Source organism: Alnus glutinosa, chromosome 11 (genome assembly GCF_958979055.1).
Source record: "Alnus glutinosa chromosome 11, dhAlnGlut1.1, whole genome shotgun sequence".
Lineage (NCBI taxonomy): Eukaryota > Viridiplantae > Streptophyta > Magnoliopsida > Fagales > Betulaceae > Alnus > Alnus glutinosa.
The window spans coordinates 21,192,743-21,219,365 of record NC_084896.1 but is presented as its reverse complement, the minus strand read 5'-3'; the positions used below and the strand labels follow the sequence as shown (position 1 = coordinate 21,219,365).

Sequence of the window (26,623 nt, the reverse complement as noted above, 5' to 3'; positions counted from 1 at the left end):
TAAAACCTCATTTTATTACGCTTTTATTTTTTTTTATATTATTTTATTTCTACTTTTTGAATAAAATGGGATTTTATATTGAAAAGGGGAAGAGGGAGCCAGTCAAGGATCCCCTCAATCACTACCCTGAGTAGGAAAGCCATCGCATGTCTAAGAGCACAAATACATGGGGACGTTTTATCATCTCTCAGCAGTCTCTTTTAATTAATTAAATTAAATTTTAATGCAAAAAGTCATTTGATGTCACATCAAATAACTTTTTGCATTAAAATTAGCTTTTTCTTTAATACAAAAGCCGGTTGGGGGACGTATTTCCCCATGTCTAATGCTTTGTAGAGACCGTATGGCCACACCGTACTCATCAAACCAAGAGCGAATAATAATGCCTAGTGTAATAATTATATTATAGGTAGGTATATTAATTATTATGGGTAGATTTAATAATGCCTACTGCCTTAGTATATTTATGGGTTCAAAGTCTGATTTATTTATAGTTCCATTTTCATTCCATCCTATTTTCCGATTTCCTTTCCACCCTGTTTAGGAAATAAGTTTTCTGCATCTTTCTTTGTTCCTTGATTTTTATTTTTTATTTTTTATTTTGTTTCCTATCGTTGTACTTAAAAAAAAAAAAAAAAAAAAAACATGAAATATATTTGAAAATTATTGCACCCTACTAGAGAGCGAGATAAGCTTCCTAAGGTGTACGGGCGATGTGAATTTGACAGCGATTTTTTTGTAATATATATACACAGTAACATTTATAAAATCCGAATATTAATTTTAAATATATGTATTTACATTATAATTTTTCTAACCGAATTTCTATAGTTATTACGGTTATTATTTACTATTCGCATATTAGGTAATAGTCTTTTAGGCATTTTTTACTCTTTTGAGTCTTTCTTATGTCTTTATTATGCCATATTTTAAATGATTTTGAATATAATTTAGAACATTTTTTTTTGGGTGTGTTTTGAATTTGTTTCAATTTTTTTAAGCCCAAATCTTTTTCACATTATTTTTACATTTTTGCACAATTCTTACACAATAAAGCAACACCGCAAACCAAACTAATATAAGTATATAACATAACTTATACATTTTTCAAATTGACGTCATTTTGGTATTAAACATCAAAAATCATTTTTGTGAATTTATTAAATATAATATACATACCAAATATATAAAATATATATTATACATAAAAAGTAAGTGAATACCGTTATTAACTACATCTGCATACCCTAAAATTGTTAGTCACATTCGAATATATGGATAATAATTTTTACTGAGCGTTATCTGCATGTGCGGACAACATCGTATTTTAAGTGATTTATATATTTTTATTTTATTTTCATGTAATTGACATTATAAATAATGAAATAAGTGTGAAAACTAACTTATTTCCTCGTTAATGATTTTTTTTTTTAAAAAAAAAAAAAAAAAAAAAAAAAAAAAAAAAAAAAATACTCATCAGTGTTCTGGCTTAGTTCCCATACATGCTTCCCAGAAACCACACATCCCGAAAGTGAATGAATGGCCGAAGAGTCGGACATTTAAAAGGTCAATAAAAAGCGTTTTATTCATCTTCTCTACGTTCTCCTGGACATTTAAAGACCTTTCCGGGTTTTTATTGAAAGACGTGCAAAAATAATGCAAAATTGGGTGAATTGATCCGGCATATAATATTTTGTAGGAGTAATGTTTACCTTTCATTCCTTCTCTATCTCATTAAACATAGACGTGATAGCTTCTAAGGGTCCGTTTGGATTTACAATTTCAAAAAGTACGATTTAAAAATAATAATTTTAAAATGTGCGATTTAAAAAAATGATTTTTAAAAACCCAGTTAGGCGTTTGGTAAAATCGCACTTTGGCCTTTAAAATCGCAGATTAGCTTTTTAAAATATTGCATTTTCAAAAAAGCATCCAATTGCTTGCAATTTGAATAAGCACTTTTCTGCATTTTCAAATCGCAATTTTTTAAAAACGCAGTTTCCAAACGGTTCATTTTCTGCAATTTGGTTTAAAATCGCACTTTTTATCTACGAAATCGCAATCCCAAACACACCCTAGTAGAATAAGAGTACATAAGATAATAGTGTAATATATAGCATTACTTATTTTGTAGATTTCATTCCGTAAAAATAATTATCTTTACCAAATTGTCTTTTAACAAATTGCGGTGTGTTTCTTTCGAGAGTAAATGCTATTTAGTATACTGATATACAACAAATATAAAACTAGATTGACATGATAGTAAAACCCAACCCTGGTTGTTTATTATTATTATTATTATTATTATTATTATTTTATAAATGTTGATTCAATGACTAATTTTCACTTTCATATAATTAAATTGTATAGTAATCTTATACAATTTACAAAATAATATTATTCTTCTTTCAATATGTTGCCTACCCTATGCATTCCAAGCAAGAAAATTAAATATTGTGCCTGAAATAGATTCCTTCAAATAAAAGGAAAAATAGAAAATTAATTATTGGGTTTTGAAGCATTTAAAAATTAATCCTTACATTTTCCTTAAAAAAAATAAAAAAAAATAAAAAAAAAATCACTCTTCAAGTTTTGAACACCTTAAATATAAGCCCATCTAATCATTTTTTTCATCTAAATTGCTGGTGTGGTAGAAACATTATCAACAAGTTGTCAAATCACTCCTATAAATTTACAATTATATCATAAAAAATAATTATTTGCAAAAAATATAAAAGCAAACAAGGGTTTATTGACCCCCCCCCCCCCCCCAAAAAAAAAGAGATTCCTAAGGGAAGGTATAGACCACCCACGGGAGTTCTGCCCGATTTATGAGGCGGTGGAGGGGAAAGTAGAGGTAAAGGTAAAGGTAAAGGTAAAGGTGGAGGTTGGCCTCGGCCCACATGAGGTTTTTGTTTACTTTTGGTTTTTATTTTGCGTTTTGTAATTTTATTATTTTTTATGACGTAATTGTAATTTTACAAGGTTGACTTGTCAACTTGTTGACGAAATATTTATCAATATATACTAATTTTTAACGAGATGAAAACCTAATGAATGTTTTTTTTTTTTTATTGCTTTTTTTTTTATTATTATTATTTTTTAAAAAAAAATACAAAATCAGTCTATATAATTACACTGATATGCAATAAGTTATTTAGGGTTTAAAAAATAGCTAAAAACTCCTAATGATAAGTATAAATGACAAATAATTTCCTACCTTGTACTTTGGTTTGAAATATTGACGGAAACCAGAGTGTCACATCAACGCTAATAATAATACAATATCCCTTATAATAATAATAATAATAATAAAGAAAAAGAAAAAGAGAAATAATAGAAATACCACATTTCATACACATCTTATTTTCAAATTTATCAATAAATTTATGGGACTCACATTAGCCCTACAAATTCAATGGTGAATTTGAAATTTAATTATATGAAAATGTGTAAAAAATGTAAATGATGTACATGTATCACTTCTCCAAAAACACACACACAAACACATATATAGAAAAGTACACAACACAACCTTAAACTACCACTCAATAGTCAATGTGACCCTCAAACTACCAATTGTGTTAATATCCCCTTAAACTACCAAATAATGTCAATGTCTCCCAATGACAAAAATATCATTCATCAAATTATAAAAATTCTTAAAATTATATAAAAGCAAAACAAATAAACAAAATATAAAGAAAAAGAGGGAAAAAAAAATTAAAATTATCATTAACCTTGTGATTTATTGATCACTATTAAATTTTGATCATATAATAATTTTAAAAGCCACCTCAATTTTTAAGGGACATAAAAAAGATACAAGATGGATTCCTATAATTACTCTTAAACGACAAATGTTATTTTTTAACCATTGGATTCTTATAATTACTCTTAATGAATTTCAAATTTCAAATTTTTATTTTTTTTTAATAAAAAAGAAGTATAAAAAAAAACAAAACAACATATGTATGTTCTAGGCCGTCATGTATCTAACGGCCTAGATTATCAAAAAAAACTCGAATTGCCGTGGATCTCAATCCATACAAGCAATGTTAACAAACATTCGCAGCATGGCGCCCGGAATTTGACCAAAAAGGGCATTGGAAAGAGAAACCAAACGGGCACGGCGCCCAGAATTTGACGACCCATCGTGAGGTCATCACTCGTCACTAATTATTGCATATTTTCTTTTTCTTTTATTTGGGTCGACACTAATATTTGAAAATTTCAAGCAACCCCCCATACTTTACAAAAATTCAGTCGGTACGCTTTTAGAATCTACACCAACATCATGACTCATGAGGAATATCTCAAGGTAAAAAGGCAGGTGATTCCTATAAATGTTGCTTCTTTTTGGGTGTCAATGCATCGGGTAAAAGCTTTGTAGGGTATTATAAAAATTAATAATAATTTTTAAAAAAAAAAAAAAAAATACAAAGATTAAGGTAGTTCAGCCGATGATTTACGTCTATATGTTAAAGCCTTATAGGTTATATCTTTCATTAATATTTGATTTGACAAATCAGTTAAATCCCTCAGTTTAGGGTAATATAATCGTCAACTATTTTTATTCTTATATTTCTTTAATAAAACTATATAGATTAACCAAAAGGCCTAATTTGGTTTGCGGAATGAATATTCCATTAAGAAATGAAATAGTTATTACTGGGAATAAAATAGAGTAGAATGGAATATGTACTTCTATTCCTTGATAACACATATACTTTAATTGGAATACAATTAAAATTACTTAAAAAAACTTGAAAAATGGTGGGAGGCTAGGCCATCCTCGATTAATGCTCTGGGGGTAGTCACACCACCTCTAGAACGCCTCAGGAGACCACCCATTACATGGTTTGTTTCTTTTTATTTTTTATTTTTTAAAAAGAATTGAGAAAAAACAGAAATTAATAAATTGTTTTTCCTTTAAAATGTAGTCTATTTATTTACAAATAGCTATTCCTCTTGTTCTGTAAATTGTGTTAAAAATTATGAGTTCTTTTGAGTCGTATTGAAACGTAAATATAAGACTCTATAAATCATTTATGATTGAACTCATTGAGTTGGACCGTTCAACTCATTTATTCAAACTTATTGAATAAAAAATTGTCACTATTTTATAGGCAATAAGTAGTGATCAGTTATCTCCATCCAAAATATGATTCCCCACTTGCAAAATATCCAATGAAGTTTTGACTCTTAACTATCAAACAGAAAGCAGTAAGTCAAAAACACTCTCCTGCCCACATGCAATAAAAGACGGCCATCCCCCCTTCATACCCTCACATTCTGTTTCCCTGTACGCAGAGGCTGTAGGCATTCAATGGGAGCACTGGATATACAAACACCGCCCCCCACCGCCGCCGCACCTACTGACCCAGAGAAAAACATCCCCAACGCCGACGAAGATGTCGACCCAGAGGAGCTCTCTCCCGTCGAGGAGGTCAGGCTAACCGTGGCCAACACCGACGACCCTACCCTCCCCATATGGACCTTCAGGATGTGGTTCTTGGGCTTAATCTCATGCGCCCTCCTCTCTTTCCTCAACCAGTTCTTCGCCTACCGGACGGAGCCCCTCATCATAACCCAAATCACCGTCCAAGTGGCCACTCTTCCCATCGGCCGCTTCATGGCCTCCGTTCTCCCGGAGACCAAGTTCCGGTTGCCCGGGCTCGGGTCCCGGAGTTTCTCGCTCAATCCGGGTCCGTTCAACATGAAGGAGCACGTGCTCATTTCCATCTTCGCTAATGCTGGGAGCGCATTCGGATCTGGGTCAGCTAATGCTGTTGGTATTGTTACCATAATCAAAGCCTTCTACCACCGGAAAATCTCTTTTATTGCCGGTTGGCTTCTTATTACCACTACGCAGGTACGCAGCAGCAGTCTGTTTATGATATTTTATTTATTACTTGCAAACAAAAAAAGTTGCAGAGGAATCTCATGATTTTAACCGTTGTTTATTGAATTTCTGACAGATTTTTTCTTCTTTTCAAATTCGTCCCAATCGCATCTGTTTTTAAAATAGTATTTTTATATGATTTATTTTAATTTTATTATCGCTCGTATATATTTTTTTAACACGTAACATGTTATTAAAAAAACGTGTATTTTTTTTTTTGACACTTGTAAAATCTAAATTGAAAGAAATTCCAGAAAATTGAATGGTTGAAGCATGGTGGCCGGTTAATTTGCAGGTATTAGGATACGGTTGGGCTGGGCTATTGAGGAAGTACGTGGCGTCCCACATAGCCTGCTTAATCTTCTTATTTACCCTCGCTCATTTGTCCCGCATATGTATGTAAGACCCGCTCCTGATAAGCTTGCCCTCAGCCCGCCTAAAACGATTGCAGGCTTGTCCTACAGGTTGTAGAGCAGCATTGTACTGCAATACAACCTTCTTCCCCCTCGGGAGCACCCAGTTTCTCTCTGGGTCCTTAATCACCTCATAATATATGGTTCAGTCTGGGTTGTACCCTAATGAAAAAAATATTCAACATTTAATTGGTTAACACTAAAAAACATATATATAAAAAAAAAATTGTAAATTCAAGTTATTTTTCTTTCAAACAAAAAATTAAATTTTTGGTAACATAATATGAGTTTTAAGGATGTTTAAATATGTACTTACTCATCAATCGAATATGGTCAATCTGTATGTGCTGGGTCGCTTGCAACCTCCTCGCCAACCCCTCTCGCTGGTGGAGGCTGCTGATCATCATCTGAATCCATATCCTGGGGGCTATCGGGGGCCAACTGATCGGTACGCAACATTGCAAGTTCGCAACGTCCTCCTCATGGGTACTCTGGCTCCCCCCCAGATCTGGCATCTGACTCTCACCGGAAAGTGGCACCTGGCTCTCACCAGATAAAGGCATCTGGCTCTCTACATGCCCGGGCCCTGACTCGCCCCCGATGCTGGCATCTGTCTCGGCCCCATAATCTGGCCCTGCATCGCCGCCTGTGCCGGTATCTGTCCCAACCCCACAGCCGACATCTGCATCTCCTCGGTCTATGACAGTGGAAATCTACCATCCTTCGTCTCACTATCAGGGTTACATGTCATAGGTACACTATATGTAAACAGAAAGTACGGCGCTAACCCTGTGGCCCCATCCCCTCTCGCACCCACCATCGAGCCACGTTACCCGGTTGGGTGAACCCTATCTAAGATAATGTCGGGGGTCCGACAATGGAGAACTGCAACATCCAGCTGTGCTGGTATGCCCGTAATCTGACGTGGGCACGGCCACCATACCCGACAACAATGGTCTATAAGCCCCATCTGGGTGATGTGGCCACACAGCAGTATATAATGCCGTCGAATCAGTGGGCGTGGTCATGGGGGGAACGGGTGGGCGAGGTGCCCGATATGCATAAGGAGGGGGTCTCTGGTCCATCAATACCTGCGAACAAATGTAGACAAATTAATTAGAATTTGTATTTTATATATTTTTAATGAATATGTAAATTATACAACGAAATTTATGCAAATAATAAAAATTTGTATTGAGTTCATTCGATTGGAATGCTGTTTTTTCTTACGGGTTTAGGGGTTTCGAATTTATTATTATTTTTATGTCGTCAAGTGTATTGAGTTCAAGCGAATTATACTCACAACAAATATATCAATCATTGTATCACGGGAGCTTCAATCGGATCAATGTCGGGCCTGTCGTACTCGAATTCATCATTCGTATCGTGTAGGTCATCAATGGCTAGTACGAGTGGTACGCACTCATGGTAGGTTGTACCATCCTCATTACTCCCTTCCCCCTGGCCAACGTCGTACACGTTGCGCGGTTTGGTCCTAACCGCACGAATCCAATTTGGGTTTCTTCCATCTTCGACGTAGAATACTTGATCTACCTGAGATGTAAGCACGTACGGCTCGTCTTGAATCAGTTCTCCCCTGTGGACGAGGTGATTGAAGTTGATAAACACTAGGCCATACTCGTCTATTGTGAATCCTCTGTCCATCGTGGGGTTTGCCCAATTGCACTTAAATAGGACGTACGTAGTCCTGTCATAGTACTCGACCTCAATTATATCGGTTAACTGCCTGTAGTACGTTTCGCCTTCAACGGTTGGAACACATACGCCGCTGTTCTGAGTCCTCCTTCCCACATCATGGGCAAGCGTGCGAAACAATTTCCCATTTACCACGTACCTGTTGTACTTGACTGCTGTCTCCTTTAGCCCTCTACAACGCATAACGAAGTTGTGGTCCAATTCCTCCCTACGTTGATCGTCCAGGCCATCGACCTATGTTATAATTACAAATATTAAACATCACATTGGTTAATTATATTGAACCTGCATAAATTTTTCCAATTTCAAAATTACCACTATTTCCTTACATATGCACGGTACCATTCGCAGAACTGCTCATGATGTTGTGCTTCAATAAGAGCCTCCGTAATGCAACCCCTAGTGCATGATTGCCTAAGCGCGTCTTTGTGCATCCTACATTCAGCGTATACAATTATGTAATAATTGTTATTAATACTTTTATTCGAATTCTGTTAAATATATAAACACTACTTACGTCCGCAAATTGTGAAACTCTTCAGAGTTGAACACAATATAACGATGAATCTGGTACATTATCAACCGGTTCAGGGTAACACGCGTGCCCGCCCTCTTGGATCCATCAGGATTTCTCTGAGGTCTGTTGTGGAATGTTGGTGCGTTATTCAGATATCTTGAACATAACGTTACCAGCTCGGTCTCTATGTACCCCTCCGCAATGCACCCCTCAGGAGCCGCTTTATTGCGCACATTAGACTTGAAATTCCCAAGACTCCTAGTGTACACACATACACGATATTTGAATTATCATCAATTAGGGTTACAATTAAATCAAAATATATATATATATATATATATATATATATATATATATATATATATATATATATATATATATATACATATTACGCCGAATTTTACCTCTTTGCCGGGTACATCCACCTATACTGCACGGGTCCGCCGAGTCTACACTCGCGCACAAGATGCACGACCAAGTGGACCATGTTGGTAAAAAACCCTGGAGGAAATATCTGTTCTAGCTTGCACAAAGTGATACAGACGTCACCCTGCAGTCGGTCCATATCTTCTTGTGATAGCTTGGTTGAGCATATGCCTCTAAAAAATGCTGAAATCTCCACAAAAGGTCTAACAACTTTATCTGGCAATGACTTACGCAATGCAATTGGGAGAAGCTGTTGCATCAGTGGCTATCATGGCTCTTCAACCCGGAAATTGTACGGTCCTTGAGCCGAACACATCGTTAAATGTTCGAGGCGTATCCGTCCGGGACCCTCACATTTCGAAGAACCTTCAGAAAATTTTCTTTGTCCTCCCTAGACATGGTGTGATAGGCAGCGGGAATATACGTCTTACCATTTGCGGTCGTGAACGGATGCAACTTAGGTCTCAACCCCATTTCCTGCAAGTCCAGTCGAGCTGCCAAGTTGTCCTTCGTTTTCCCTTTAATATCCAAAATAGTGCCAAGTATATTGTCGATGACATTTTGCTCTATGTGCATAACATCAAGATTGTGCCGAAGCAAATTGTCTTTCCAATACGGCAATTTGAAAAAGATACTTTTCTTCTTCCATATAACATCGGAACTCCCTGCACCCTTCTTCCGCTTCTTCCGTTTCTTCTTCTTACCCGCGATCTCATCCCCAAACGCAACTTCGTCCAACTGTTGGAGGATCTCGTCTCCGCATGGCACAATCGGCGCGCTGTCAAATTCTTCAGTACCGTCAAATGTTCTCCTGTTCAGCCGCCACAGATGTTCAGTTGGCAAGTATCTTTTGTGCCCCATATAGCAAAATTTACATCTGTTCTTTAAGTGTTTAGAACGTGTCGATTGCATACAGCAAGGACATGCCTTCACACCCCTGTTAGGCCAACCAGATAAATCTGCATACGCTGGCAAGTCGTTTATTGTCCACATCAACTGGGATCGCATAATAAAATTTTCCTTCTTTGAAGCATCGAATGTTCGTACCCCTACATTCCACAGTTCCAGCAACTCATCAATCAATGGCTGAAGGTAAACATCAATATCCATACCAGGTGAGCTCGATCCAGGAATAACCAGTGACAGGATGAACGACGTCTGTTTCATGCACATCCAAGGTGGCAAATTGTACGGCACAAGCATTACGTGCCATGTGCTGTGAGATGTGCTCATGCTCCCAAAAGGATTAAATCCATCTGCTGTCAAACCAAGTCGGACGTTCCTACTCTCTGCCATAAAATCTGTATGTAAAATGTCAAACGATCTCCATGCCTCACCGTCGGCCGGGTGCCTCAATACGCCATACCTAGTGCGGCCTTCTGCATGACATCTCATATGGGGCGCAGTATGCTCAGACATGAATAACCTCTGTAACCGTGGGATGAGTGGAAACCACCTCAAGATCTTCACCGGGCGTTTTTTCCTCGCTGATATGACTTCACCATCCTCATCTATATGTGTATCAGCCCTCCACTTAGATTCTCCACATACGGTACATGAATCTAATTCTTTATTGTCTTTCCAGAATAACATACAGTCATTACTGCACGTCGGAATCTTCTCATACCCTAGACCCATGACACTTAGAAACTTTTTCGCCTCATACGTATTATCTGGCAATGTCTCATCGCAAGGAGGCAACAGCTGATTGATAAATTCGAGAATGTCTGAAAAAATCTTGTTACTAATACCTCCAACGCACTTCAAATTGTACATGTGTACAGTAGCATTCAATTTACTATGCTTGGTACCAGGGTGAAGGGGCTTCTCGGCGGTCTTTAACAACTTTTGGTACTTCAATGCGTCCCCGCAAGAGGTTTCTTCGTCAACTTGTTGCGGATCCGTACTGACGGCTTCAGCAACATCGCGCACGCCGAAGGCGTCACGCAACATAGCGTGCATGTCATCATCCTGTTCCACGGCCACACCCCCCTGTTCTGTGACTTCACCATGTTCAGTGCTACAGGCAGCGGTATTTGTGCCACTGTGATAACTCGAACACTGACCACGAATAGTGGACCCAGTCTTTGTCTCACCGTGCATATATTTAATTAAAATAAAATTATTATATTTTTTAAAAAATAAGGCCGTAGTTTGGCCAGGTGGTGCGCGAGAGTTCTCCCGCGCAGTACGCTGGCCAAACTACGTACACGTGTCCAATTGGAGACGTGTATGAAAATACATGTCTCCAAGTGTAGTTGTTTTTATATATATATATATATATATATATATATATATATATATATATATATATAATCTATTCACCTAAATACAAATACAAACCCATGCAACCCTAAGTGTATGTACTGCATGTACATGCACATTGCTAAACCCTAAGCCCTAAAACTAAACCGTAAACTATAAATTAAAATTAAATTACAACCCTAAATTTAAACCATGACACTAAGTATGTATATATATACACACTATACTAAACGCTAAATTAAAATTAAACCCTAAACCCACTAACCCTAAGTGTATATACTATATATAGCTATAAACCCTAATCTTAAGTGTATGTTCTATATATATATATATATATGGCGAAAAACCCTAACCCTAAATATATATATATACTATATATATCTATAAACCATCCCACTATACACTATATATAGCTATAAACCCTAACTCTATGTGTATATATTGTATACTATGTATTATAGCCATAAAGTATATAAATGTATATAGTTTATAAACTGTTTACATGCATGCATATTATATATATATATATATATATATAGTATTATGGATAGGATTTTTAACTTTGTTCGAAGCATTTTTTTTTTATTTTCTTAATGTAAATGGTGTATAAAACCAAATCTTAATTTGGTGTTATATATATATAAATATAGTACCGAATTTGGTTTAATTATGCATTTAGTACAATGTATAAATAAGTATACTATTTACAGTACATACATTTATGTAAATGCATATAGTACAATATGTAAACCCTATATGGTTTACGTACTTATAAGGAACTCAACATGTAAATCCTAAGTATAGTATTTACATATATGATACAAATTTAAGATTATGATATATAGTTAAGAAAGTAAGTTTTTGTTTTGTTTTGTTTTTTTTTTTTTTTTTTTTTTAGATTCTAAATAAAATATTTTTCGTTTTTAATATATATTTGGAAGAAAAAAAATTCACATTTGGCCACGTGTATAAATTACACGTGGCAACATATGGCCGCATGTAATAATACACGTGTCCGGGTGGACACGTGTAAATTTATACACGCGTCCAATTAAAATAAACGTGTCCAACTGGACACGTGTAATTATACACGCGTCAAACTGGACACGTGTATGTACTATATATAACAATAAACCCTAAGTGTAGGTACTATATAAGGGACTAAACCATAAGTATTTAATTTATTATGTAGTACGGAACCCTCAAAATAATTGCATTTACTATATATAGCCATAAATAGCAAGGTTATTGTATATAGTTTCTAAACCGTTTACATGCATGCATATCTATATATATAGTATTAATTATAGGTTTTTTAACTTTGTTATGTTTTAAATTATTTTTTTTGTTTCTATACGTAGATGGTGTACAAAACTAAACCCTAATTTGAACTATTTGGTTTAATTATATATATAGTACAATATGTAAATTAGGTTAGGGTTTACGTACTTATTAGTATACCATATATATATAAATAAGGAACCTAAAAAACATAAACTCCAAGTATAGAATTTACATATAGTATATAGCTTTAAAACCTAACTTTATGTGTATATGCTACGTACACCGTAATTTCATAGATTTATATGGTTAATAAGATAAGGAATTTTTTTTGTTTTTTTTTTTAAAAAAATAACACAACACAATTTTTTTTTTTTTAATATATATATATTTGGAAAAAAATAACAATTAGACACGTGTACTAAATACACGCGTCCAATTGGGGTGTTTATACAGTTAGCCACATGTCAAAAAGACACGTGGCTAATTGGACGCGTGTCTACAGTACCGGTTACTGTAGACATGCGTCCAATTGCAAGGTTTTTTGTAGTGAATTTGTAACGTTAGAGAGATAACCGTTAACTTTGATGTTGACATGGACATCAACATTGATGTTGGGTGCTGGCATTAACCCTAGTGTGTCAAATGAGACATATGTGACAAATGAAAAACTATTAACTATGATGGTAAAGTAATAAGGGACCAATTTGAAACTTTTTTTATTTTTTATTCTTTTTTTTTTTTAAGAACATCATGGATATCATTAATCAATCATTGGAAACTTGCTCAGCAAGGACAATATTTCAGATAGAAGAAGGGCATTCCTCCACTCACACATGGTCTAAAGACTGATTCAAGGCCATCTTTGCTAATACATGAGCAGCATTGTTAGCCACTCATTAGATATGCCTTACTACATGATAATGAAAGCCCTAGAGTAAGGTACATGTATCCTCAATCGGCTGGCCATAACTTCTCCAACACGGGACGTCTTGACAAAAGCCTTGGAGTAAGGTACATGTATCCTCAATAAGCTGGCCATAACTTCTCCAACACGGGACATCTTAACAAATTGCATTAACAATAGTCAAAGCATCACCCTCAAAAATTACTTGCACATCCCAAATCACCACACATCTTGACCGCCCTCCAAAGTGTCAACCGCCTCGGCCACACTAGGATCAATGACTTGAGGAACTACTTTTGCCACAGCTTCCACCGCCTCACCCTTCTCATTCGTTAATATTGCTCCACGCCCATAGTCCTTGTGGCTTTATTCAGAGCTGCATCCCAATTTAGCTTTTGAAGACCTCTCCGGTGGAGGTGCTCACTTTTGTCCTACAATCTCCTGGATGGGTGATTGAGCAAAATCTAATGTCGTTATTTTTGAAATAAAAATCTTAAGGACTAAAGTCAAAACTTAAATGCTAATTATGATTTTTTTTTTTTTTTTTGGTAGAAAGAGATAAAGACGAGTACAGTCGGCATAATTTTCCAATGTCATGCCGCAGGTAACAGCAAAGCATGCAATTGACTTAAGAAAGATCACCAATTATCTTCTTTTATTAAAGTAGAGGTATGTGTGTTTGTATAGAGACCACAAAAAGGGAATTATTCGAGATAAGGAATCTCCAATTAGATTCATGAGGCCAACGGCTTCTCTGAAAGTCGCCTTTCCAAGACCGAGTTAGGCCCGTTTGGCAATCTCTTCTTCTTCTTCTTCTTTTTTTTTTTTTTTTTTTTTTTTTTTTTTTTTTTTTTTTTTTTTTCTCTTATTTTTACTTCTCTAAAAATTATCAACTTCAAAATATTTTTATTTTTTTTTTTCACTTTTTATATCACAACAACATTTTTTTTATTACTATTTAAATAAATAAAAAAACTCACTACAATACAATTTTTTTTTTTTTACTTTTTTATATAAATTATTTCAACTTTATATTCATCAATCACATTTTACTATCACCTAAAAAAAAAATCCTCACCCAATATGAGGGGAGGGGCTTGCCAAACAACGCCTAAAGTTGTTGACATTGACTATATTTTGTAGGAGTAATGTTTACCTTTCATTCCATCTCTATCTCATTAAACGACATGATAGTGACTCAGATCTCTTAATTTTTTTTTTCTTCTTTTTAGAATTGATTGACAATATCATGTCAATTCAATAGAATAAGAGCATATAAGATAAACGTATAGTATATAGCATTATTTATTTTGTAGATTTCATTATGTAAAAATAATTATCTCTACCAAATTGTCTTTTTAATAGATTGCGGTGTGTTTCTTTCGAGAGTAAACGCTATTTAGTATACTGATATACAACAAATTATATAAAACTAGACTGACATGATAGTAAAACCCAACCCTTGTTTTTTTTTTTTTTTTTTTTTTTTTTTTTTTTTTTATAAATATTGATTCAATAATTAATTTTTACTCCATATAATTAAATTGTATAGCAATCTTATACAATTTACAAAATAATATTATTCTTCTTTCAATATGTTGCCTACCCTATGCATTCCAAGTAAGAAAATTAAATATTGTGCCTGAAATAGGTGCCTTCAGAGTATTACAAAAAAATAAAAGGAAAAATAGAAAATTAATTATTGGGTTTTGAAGCATTTAAAAATTAATCCTTACGTTTTCCCCACAAAAAAAAAAAAAAAAAAAAATCACTCCAAGTTTTGACCACCTTAAATATAAGCCCATCTAATCATTTTTTTCATCTAAATTGCTGGTGTGGTAGAAACATTATCAACAAGTTGTCAAATCACTCCTATAAATTTACAATTATATCATAAAAAATAATTATTTGCAAAAAATATGAAAGCAAAAAAAGGCTTATTGACCCCGTAAGAGGCAACCTCCAACCAATGTGTAGACCACCCACGACAGCTCTACCCCATTCATGAGGTGGTGGAGGTTGGCCTCGGCTCATGTGGGGGTTTTTCAAACTAATCATTGGATCTGTTTTCTTATATGTGGATCCTACATATCTAATAGTAAATTTTAAAAAGAGTTGGTAAAGTTATATAAAAGTTGTAAATGTATCATATTTTTAGAGTTTGGCCTTATTCAATTTGAATCCCTCGGTCCACTTAATTGGGGTCTATGACTAGCCATTTGTGTCTTTTATTAGGCCCTATACTCTTTATGAGTAACATGTGTTTCTTACATATTTAAAAGACGAATAAAGTTAAAAGTCTCTCTTGTATCTCTTGTATCCCTCCAATAATAACGTGTCTTTTAAAATCATCATTAACGTTGTGATTAATTGATCACTATTGAATTTTGATTATATAATAATTTTAAAAGTCACTTTAATTTTTAAGGAGACATAAAAAGGATACAAGATGGACTCCTATAATTACTCTTAAAGGACAAATGTAATTTTTTAACCATTGGATTGCAGGAGCTTTTACAACCCAATTTGTAGGAACATAAATTAGCTTCAAACTCTCATGTTTTCTTATTAATACCATTAAAATATATATATGAAAAACATGTGCTATTAAAAAAATGAGATATAATATGTTTATAATCTTTGTACAACTCTTGTACAATTTTTTTTCAAACTAACAATTAGATCTGTTTTCATATATGTGAATTCTACATATTCAATGGTTAAAAGTAATTTTACATGTATATTAAGTGTCCATAAAAAATGATGTGGCTTTTAAAATCACCATTGAACACGTTCAATGGTGATTTTAAAAGTCATATAATTTTTTATAAATTCTTGATGGACATGTAAAATTATTCAATGGTTAATTTTTTTTTTTTAAAAAAAAATTGTTAGAGTTATATAAGAGTTGTCAACGTAGCCTATCTTTTAAAAAAAAATATGTATTCTCTCATGCTAAAAAATACATGTCATTTTATTAGTCTACTTTGTAAAAATTTACTACAAATCAATTTAGAGCTAATTTCTATTCTCTCTAGGGATAGTTATTTATTTATTTACTTGTTATTGTTGTTATTATTGTTTTTGTTGAATTCCCTTATTATTGTATATTTATATATATTGTTTGTTTGTTTTCCTTGGGAGATGACAAAAAGAAAATCTGAAAGGAAGTATACGAGCAATGTAAACAAACATTCGCGGCACGGCGCCGGAATTTGACCAAAAAGGCATTGGAAAGAGAAACCAAACGGGCACGGCGTCCGGAATTTGACCGCCCACTCGTCACTAGTTATTGCATATTTTCTTTTTCTTTTATTTGGGTCCACACTAATAATTATAAGTTTCAACCTCCCCCCATACTTTACAAAAATGAATCTACACCAACATCATGACTTAAGAGGAATATCTCATGGTAAAAAGGCATGTGATTCCTATAAATATTGCTTTTTTTGGGTGTCAATGCGTTGGGTAAAACCTTTGTAGGATATTATAAAAATTAATAATAATTGTTTTTTTTTTTAAAAAAAAATATAAAGATTAAGGTGATTCAGCTAATAATTTACATCTGCATGTTAATGTTAAGGCCTTATAGGTTACGTATTTTATTAATAATTGATTTGAGTACAATGATCTTTATTTATGGAGTTTTATATAGATTTGAAAATTTTCAAATATAAACTAAATTATTTAATTTAAGATAATCTAATCAGTTAAATCTCTCAGTTTAGGGCAATCTAATCATAAAATATTTTTATTCTTATATTTCTCTAATAAAACAATTTAGATTCACGATAAGACTTAATTTGATTTGCGGAATGAATATTCTATTTAGAAATAAAATAATTGTTACTGAGAATAAAATAAAGTGGAATGCAATATGTACTTCTACTCCTTAGCTTGGTGACAATACATATACTTTAATTGGAATTCAATTAAAATTACTTAAAATAAACTTGAAAAATAGTGGGTGGTCAGGCCACCCCCGTGTAATACTTTGGGGGTGGTCGTATCACTCCCGAAACGCCTCAAGAGTCCAATACAAGGCGTTCCAGAGGTGGTATGACCATCCATTACAGTATAAGACTATATAAATTAATTATAATCTGACTCGTTTAATTAAATGAATCAGATCCTTCAACTCTAATCGGTTAATAATAGATTGAATTTGTGTCTCGAAATTATTGGATAAAAATTTGTCAAACATTTTAGAGGCAATAAGTGGTGATCAGTTATCTCATCCAAACTATGATTCCCCACTTGCAAAATATCCAATGAAGTCTTGACTCTCAACTATCAACCAGGAAGCAGTAAAGTCAAAAACAGTACTATCCTGCCTCCATGCAATAAAAGACGGCCATCCCCCTTCATACCCTCACATTCTGTTTCCCTGTACGCAGAGGCTGTAGGCATTCAATGGGACCACTGGATATACAAACACCGCCCCCCACCGCCGCCGCCTCCGCACCTACTGATCCAGAGAAAAACATCCCCACCGCTGACGAAGATGTGGACGCAGAGGAGCTCTCTCCCGTCGAGGAGGTCAGGCTAACCGTGGCCAACACCGACGACCCTACCCTCCCCATATGGACCTTCAGGATGTGGTTCTTGGGCTTAATCTCATGCGCCCTCCTCTCCTTCCTCAACCAGTTCTTCGCCTACCGGACGGAGCCCCTCATAATAACCCAAATCACCGTCCAAGTGGCCACCCTCCCCATCGGCCGCTTCATGGCCTCCGTTCTCCCGGAGACCAAGTTCCGGTTGCCCGGGCTCGGGTCCCGGAGTTTCTCGCTCAATCCGGGTCCGTTCAACATGAAGGAGCACGTGCTCATTTCCATCTTCGCTAATGCTGGGAGCGCATTCGGATCTGGGTCGGCTTATGCTGTTGGTATTGTTACCATAATCAAAGCCTTCTACCACCGGAAAATCTCTTTTATTGCTGGTTGGCTTCTTATTACCACTACGCAGGTACGCAGCAGCAGTCTGTTTATGATATTTTATTTATTTATTTATTATTTATTACTTGCAAACAAAAAAAGTTGCAGAGGAATCTCATGATTTTAACCGTTGTTTATTGGATTTCTGGCAGATTTTTTTTTTTTTTTAAAATTCGTCCCAATCGCATCTGTTTTTAAAATAGCATTTTTATATGATTTAATTTAATTTTATTGTCGCTCGTATATATTTTTTTAACACATAACATGTTATTAAAAAAACGTGTATTTTTTTTTGAGATTTGATTGCTACACAACATCTACACAACAGGGACACAACACTTTCTTACATAGGATGAAACTCACACATTAGGGCTCACCTTCATGTGAGAGGACGTTGTGCCCATAGTGTGTGGGTGTTGTAAAACTAGCATTTTTCCTTTTTTTTTTTTTTTTTTTTTTTTTTGACACTTGTAAAATCTAGATCGAAAGAAATTCCGGAAAATTGAATGGGGGTGGCCGGTTAATTTGCAGGTATTAGGATACGGTTGGGCTGGGCTATTGAGGAAGTACGTGGTGGAGCCGGCGCATATGTGGTGGCCCGGCACTCTCGTGCAGGTTTCATTGTTCCGGTACGTAGTACGTACTTGCCGTCTTTATAGTTTTCATTGGATTTTAGATACACATGCATTATTAACTCAACAAAAAAAATTTCTCTTTCTTTTTTTTTTTTTTTTTTTTTTTTTTTTTTTTTTTTAATATATATATTTGGGAGAACTTTATTTAAGGGTACCAAACTTTCATTCTTTTTGAAAGAAGATGCCTTAACTTCAAACGTCTCAATTTAAGGTATCAATTTTTCGAAAAATCTTATCAAAATTTTCAAAATGCTTAACTTTTTTTTATAAGAAAAAAAAAATTGTTAGGATTTAGGTGTTGATTAATTATATATATATATATATATATATATATATATATATATATATATGTATATATATATATTGTTTTTTTAAAAAAAATAAAAATAGGGATATTTTAAAATTTTGGATAGGATTTAACGGAAAATCCCCTAATAGAGGGCCTCTAATTGAGACTTTCCGACAAATAAATACCCTAAATTGAGACGGTTTGAAGTTCAGGTATCTTTCAAAAGCGTAATTCTACATGTATATTAATGGTTCATCAAAAAATAAGATGGCTTTTAAAATCACCATTTGATTAATCATACGTGTAATGGTGATTTTAAAAGTCACTTTATTTTTTAATGGATACTTGATAGACACTTAATGTTGGTATAAAATTACTCTTTTAAGTAACGTTATCTTTTTTTTTTTTAATATTTTTTTTATTTCTATACTAGTAAGATATTATTATTATTATTATTATTATTATTAATTTTCGATGTTGCCAAGATTCTAAAAGGCCTAGTCAGCTAGTCTTATCAGGTGTCCCAACCTTTAACTTCTTCTGCAGCAATAATACTGCTATATATGCTAGTGTTCCCACCAGCACCTTTTTTTTTATCCCTATATTAATTAATTGACTATTATTTTAATAAATAAATAATGGTGGTGTGTCCGAATGGAAAGGAACCTTTGCCTTTGTTTGGACGGCTTTTCACATCTCTTTGCCCAATTAATTAATTAAAATGAGCTTAATTTTTTTGTTCTAGAATTCTGAATTGTGTATCTCAATGGATTCAATGGGTTGTTTGGTAAAGACAGGTACAAAACAGAGTAGTGGGGTTATTAATTTTAAAATTAATAAAAAATGATGATGTGATATAATGTAAAAGGAATTTGTATAGAAAAGTGAAAAAAATTTTGTATTTTAGTGAATTTTTTATTTGAATAGTAATAAAAAAATTATTGATGTGATATAAAAAGTGAAAAAAGTGAGAATGTTTTGATGTGAATTGTTGTTGGAAAAAATGAAAAAGTGAAAAAAAGTATAGTAAATAGTGCCAAGCACTTTCCTGTACCGTTTCGGTGCTTAGCAAACAAGACCCAAATCTTGACCCTTAGAAAAAGATCCTTAACAACAATGTCCCCGCATCATTGTCGAGTTTGATTGAGGTGTGATATATATATATATATATATATAGTGTTTTGAATTTTGGGTCTCATTTTTGTCGCAATTACTTGAAAGTGATGGGTTTGAAATCTTAAACTATCACTTTATTGTTAATATGTTATTCAAATTATTAATTGTGTCAATATTTTCCTTAAAGTTAACAAAAAAATAAAAATAACCCTAAAAAGTTTCAATAAAACAAATATATCATTATAAATTCTTAAAAAAAGAAACCTGCGAAAAATGAAAATTCAAGGGGTGGCTCAAATTTTGAAAATTATATATAAAAAATAAAAATTTACAATAGAATGAAAACCTTGGTTTTATTTATTTTTAGTTTTTTTTTTTAAAAAAAAAATTACCTCCCAAACTGAAAATTATATAAAACAAAATCTTAATAATAAAAAAAAAATCAAGAAAATGGAAAACCTTGGTTTTTATTTATTTTTATATAATTTTACGAAGAACATTTTTGTCATTGTAGGAAGACATATTGACATTGTTTGGTAGCATAAAGGAGACGTTGAGACAATTTGTAATTTGAAGGTAGACAATCGAATGATAATTTAAAGAAGAATGTATACTTTTCTCAAAAATAAAAAAATATTTCACACAAACTTCTTACAAATTTATTGGATATTTATAAAATGTTTATTTGGTATATAATGTCAATGTCAATAATAATAATAATAATAATAATAATAATAATAATAATAATAAATATTAAGAAAAGAAGAAGACAAAAAAGAAGTGACAACTCCAGCTGGATCCGGCTATAAATCACTCATCCTATTTGACTTTGGAAAACGAAAACTTCACGTCAACGGATACTATTTTTTTTTCCTGATACACATAAATGGGGCAAAATTGTTATATTTATGTATAGTTAATCAATGGACCACCTCACATTTGGAACCCTAAAATTGACTCCGATTTTATGAGAGAGAGAGACAAGGAGCCCATGTGCAGGCCATGGCATGGGTATAATTCATCAATAGACTGTCCCCTTCGTCGAAATCTAGACCACTTATTATCCAAATACACTTTAGGCCCCGTTTGGCGGACCATTTGCAAACTGTGGACCCAGTTGGGATTAAGACACGTGGATACAGGGTGGAATCAAGACCTTTTGAGCTTGTCCGAACCCACGTAATAAATAAATTCATAGATACAAAAGAATAGTAAATGAAAAGGTCATTGTCGGGGAGTCGGGGCGTAGAAAATAATATTTTTATAAGGATTTTTTTTTTTAAAAAAAAAATATAGGTTGCCAAAGACCCCCCAATTATGAAGGTAGGTCTCCAACTTTGGAAGAAATTGTGTTCATGTCAATGTTGTAAAGAGGATTAGAGGAAAGTTTTTATTGAAAATAATTGTTGGTAAAGACTTGGCCGGCGTCCTTTCCTAGCTTGTTCACACTTGGCCGGTCTCTTGTCTCTGTGTCTTTCATTTTCGTTGCTGGGGATAGGCCAAAACGAAAGTGATGCACATTAAATGATAAGACCTCACTCGTTTTCAGTCACACTAATTAGATTAAGGATTATTTAATCCATCCCTTCATACATTACACAGCACATAAAGACGAAAAGTGTGGGAACCTAAGACATGACTTAATTGAGGGTAGAACTTAATTTAGCCTGTTTTCATTGTCAAGGCAAGTGAAAGGGACCCTTACATGGGGGCCATGTGCTGTTTGAAGTCTATAATGATGATGATGATATTAATGAGAAGATAGATAACTAGTAACAATAATAAGAATTAATAATAATGGTGCTGTAGTAGACTACAGTAGCAGCAAGCAAAAGCAGTTGGATCAGTAAAAAGAGTAATGCCACCATGACTATATACGCATACTAAATGATGGTTTTCTTTATGTGCCTCCTTTATCATGCATGCTTTGATTCCATTAACATAATCAGGCCACCATACATGCATGTGAAATCCGATATGCTGATTAGGATTCTTACACCAAAATAATATCAGTAACAAGCCGAAATCGTTGATACCTATAAGATGTTTCTGCTAGACCCCTGTCACAACAGTGTAATAGATCACTACTACAATGATCTGGCCAAGGAAAGATTTTGATAGGGTCACTGTTACATCTCTATAAGAGTAGTAAAGTGCAAAGTGCAATGGTCTCAAAATGTGACAGACTCCTCTAAATCTTGTTAAATTTTGATTCACCTTTTTGCAGGGCTTTGCATGAACGTGAAAAGCAGCAGCGTATGTCACGGGCGAAGTTCTTCCTAATTGCACTAATTTGCAGTTTCACATGGTACCTGGTCCCTGGGTACCTGTTCTCAACACTTACAAGCATATCATGGATCTGCTGGACATTCTCCAAGTCAGTGACAGCCCAGCAGATTGGTTCGGGCATGAGAGGCCTTGGACTTGGAGCTGTGACACTTGACTGGTCTGCTGTGTCGTCTTTCTTGTTCAGCCCCCTCATCAGCCCTTTCTTTTCCATTGTCAACATTTTTGCAGGCTACATATTGATAGTCTACATTGCAATCCCTACAGCATACTGGGGGTTTGACTTGTACAATGCAAGAAGATTTCCTATTTTCTCGTCACACTTGTTTACAGCTGCAGGACAAAAGTACGACATATCAGCTATTGTAAATGATAACTTTGAACTCGATCAAGCAAAGTATACAGAACAAGGACGGATTCACTTGAGCATGTTTTTCGCTTTCACGTATGGCTTTGGATTTGCCACAATTGCAGCCACCCTCACGCATGTGTTTCTCTTCTATGGCAGGTATATATATTCCCAATTCCTGTTTATCCTAGGTTTCCCTGGTGTCCTAAAAGTATATTATATGCGTGCGTGTGTCTATATATAAATAAGAGATACATAAGATACCTTCCAAACTAAAGAACAAAACCATGCTTCTCTATATCATTAAAGTCTTTATAAGGTTCTGAAATTTTCTAATTTATATTAGTAAAGTCTCATTTCATGCACAACTGTATGGGCAGGGAAATTTATGAGCGGTATCATGCTTCTAATCGGGGTAAGGACGATATCCATACCAAATTGATGAGGAGATACAAGGACATACCTTCCTGGTGGTTCTACTTGTTGCTTGGTGTGACACTTGCAGTTTCCTTTGTACTCTGCATATTTTTAAATGACCAAATTCAGATGCCATGGTGGGGACTCCTCTTTGCCGGAGCCATGGCCTTTATCTTCACTCTTCCAATCAGCATCATAACTGCCACAACAAACCAGGTTACTGGGTTCATACTCTTTCCACCTTTTTCCCTATCTTGAATTTGTATGGAATAATGAGAATCATAATTCAACTAGTTGGCCCTGGTCATGCAAGCTGTGCTATATTAGACCTTTAACATGCCCGCTAAAACTCAAGATACCATACTAAGTATAAATGTATAATGATTTCAATTCCATGATCTACATAAAAACTTACTGTTTTCCCATGAATGAATTGATGTTCGTACAGACACCAGGGCTAAACATTATCACGGAGTATGCAATGGGTCTAATATACCCTGGAAGACCAATAGCCAATGTGTGCTTCAAAACCTATGGTTATATGAGCATGGCTCAGGCTGTCTCCTTCCTCAGTGACTTCAAGCTAGGACATTACATGAAGATTCCTCCAAGATCAATGTTTTTGGTTCAGGTACTTTTTTCCTTTCTACCATCAACAAATCAAAAGAAATGAAAATAAGTTAAACACATTTATTTACTATTATTTAGATATTAGATCTTTTTAACGCCCAAGTAGAAACATATTTTTAAGGTGTCTTAAAGCTAAAAGATTGATAGAGAACATAAAAATATCAAGGTTTTGTTCTCTCTTTTGTTTTCTGTTTCAAAACAAAAAACAACCTGAAACACAATACACTCAACTGTGTTCACCTTCATGTCACGTTATAATACTTTTTCAAGCCAAAACCAAAAACAAAAAACACCCTCCTAAACACATTAACAAACAAAGCCCAAGTATTTAATATGTATGTCCTTTGTTCAACCTCCAAGTAATCCCATTCATATTACTCAGAGTAGATGGGACAAATTGCTTGATATTTATTACTAAAGAAAAGCATTGTCCAGAATTTGGAAATCAATGGCTAGTACTATAACACCAGAGTAGAAGCTAGGAAGAATCAAAATTGCTTTCTAGACACCTCTTATGTATTTGTAAATGCAAAAACCAGCCCAAAACTATAAATTACCTATTTTAAAACAGATGCAATGAAAGCAGAGAGCATGACTCATTGTAATTTCATATTGGAAAGAAGCAAAGCATGCTAGATGTGTATAATGATCTTAGAACGACAATGTAAATGATCCTTAACTATCCAATACATACAAGCTATTTTGGCACATTTTCTGCAAAACTACTGAGATATTTTGCTCTGCTGTTCATTGGTGCATGTGTATACGTAGTTCATAGGAACAATTCTGGCTGCAACCATCAACCTTGCAGTGGCAGTGTGGTTGCTCGACTCTATTAAGAACATATGCCAGGATGATCTCCTTCCCCCGAACAGTCCCTGGACATGTCCTGGGGACCGGGTCTTCTTTGATGCATCTGTAATTTGGGGTCTGGTAGGACCTAAACGGATCTTTGGAACTCTGGGAAACTATGCAGCAATGAATTGGTTCTTCCTTGGAGGTGCAATAGGGCCGGTTATTGTTTGGCTGCTTCATAAGACATTCCCTAAGCAATCATGGATTCCCCTGATTAACCTTCCAGTTCTCCTGGGATCAACGGGAATGATGCCACCGGCAACACCCGTGAACTACAATGCCTGGATTATAGTTGGAACAATTTTCAACTTTTACATCTTCCGTTACCGAAAGCAATGGTGGCAGAGGTACAATTACGTTCTTTCAGCAGCACTGGATGCTGGGGTGGCTTTCATGGGTGTGCTATTGTACTTTTCAGTGGGCTTGGAAGACAAAAGTTTGTCCTGGTGGGGTACCGATGGTGAACATTGTCCATTAGCAACATGTCCAACAGCCAAGGGCATAGTGGTTGATGGTTGTCCAGTAACCTAATATTTGTATGCTCCTGTCATAGATCATTTCCCTCTAATGTTGCACAACATATTAGTAGCAATTAATATGATACTACACCCAAAGTGGAGGGAATTTCATGCTTTATAGGGATTTATAATGTTTTATGCAAATTAGCTTTTAAGTTTACATGTACATATATATTGTTGTAAAGATCTTTTGGTCTAAATCTTAACAGCAACAAATTAATCTGACAACTGAAATTGCATTCAAGCAACATAGCTCATGATTCTTTTTTTTCTTTTTTCTTTTCTTTTCTTTTTGGTTACTTATCCAAAAGAAAGAATGATGATCTGTGTTGCTTAAATGCAACATTATACAGGCACTAATGAATTGGTAGCGAAGGAGGCAGAAACAATATAATTGCAATGATGGGGGTGGTGGAATGCAATTGGTATTAATAAGACTGTAGAAGGTGGAGTATTAGTAGAAAATGGTATAGATTATAGTGGGATTAAGATCATTCAAGGAAAATATTGGAAAAATCAAGCATCTGTTTTAGACCTAACTTTTCCTATAAAATTGGAGATTGATAAAAATTAGGCACGTCTAGGAATTACAATTTCCTTTCTTTTCTACTAAGAGCAGAAATGTATATAATATCAGAGTTGCAAGTAGTCGCATATCAAGGGCTACACGATTCCTTGTGGAAGGAAGGTTGTAACAACGCAACATTGGTATGGGACCCCAGAAACGGCAAACAACCTTCTCCCTTGCCTGCCAACTCCTGCAATCCCTTCCCTTATTACCTACTTTTATCCAAGTCCAGTCTCCTCCGATTTCACACCAGCAACCTGTAAACTTGCCCGTTTTCAAGCGCCACTCTATGCATGCTCCAGAGGGGATTGACCCTTCGACAAGTCAGTCCAGTCAGAAAGGGGAGGCCCGCTGCCTAGACTGCATTTCAAGAGTTTGAACACCATCCCATTTCAACCGAAAATACAACCCTGTCAAGAAGTGATTCTAAATTTGATACTTTTACATTCAAAATTGGAATAGATATATTCCTACCCAAAATTAATTTTAATTTTGATTCTTTCAAATGCACATTTCTACCAAAAACTTCTTAAATTTGATTTTCGTAATTATATTCTCATAAAAACTAGCTTAAAATGTATCCATTTCGCACACAT

The 26,623-nt window shown here is 34.5% G+C and overlaps 2 protein-coding genes across 5 annotated transcripts in view; one reads left to right on the top strand and one right to left on the bottom strand.

Annotated features, from left to right (window-relative positions):
* Positions 1 to 26,623, bottom strand: part of LOC133881376 (uncharacterized) — a 55,218-nt gene that overhangs the window by 12,486 nt on the left and 16,109 nt on the right. The window contains exon 9 of one of the 3 annotated variants that reach the window (XM_062320289.1): positions 25,918 to 26,437. The exons of 1 other annotated variant lie outside the window; for it this stretch is intronic. In XM_062320289.1, the coding sequence (XP_062176273.1) occupies positions 26,361 to 26,437 (77 nt within the window). In that variant the 3' untranslated portion in view covers positions 25,918 to 26,360. Of the gene's footprint in view, positions 1 to 25,917; positions 26,438 to 26,623 lie in introns of those variants that run through there. One more of the 3 variants, XM_062320291.1, reaches the window with a different exon arrangement.
* On the top strand, positions 5,271 to 25,619 carry LOC133881374 (oligopeptide transporter 4-like). 2 transcript variants are annotated; one of them, XM_062320287.1, is made up of 6 exons: positions 5,271 to 5,875; positions 18,896 to 18,993; positions 22,632 to 23,198; positions 23,420 to 23,672; positions 23,905 to 24,087; positions 24,858 to 25,619. In XM_062320287.1, the coding sequence occupies exons 1-6, from the start codon at positions 5,330 to 5,332 to the stop codon at positions 25,470 to 25,472; spliced, it is 2,262 nt and encodes a 753-aa protein (XP_062176271.1). In that variant the 5' UTR covers positions 5,271 to 5,329; the 3' UTR covers positions 25,473 to 25,619. The 2 variants fall into 2 exon arrangements, with proteins under 2 accessions (XP_062176271.1, XP_062176270.1); XM_062320286.1 differs by lacking the exon at positions 5,271 to 5,875 and adding an exon at positions 17,776 to 18,395.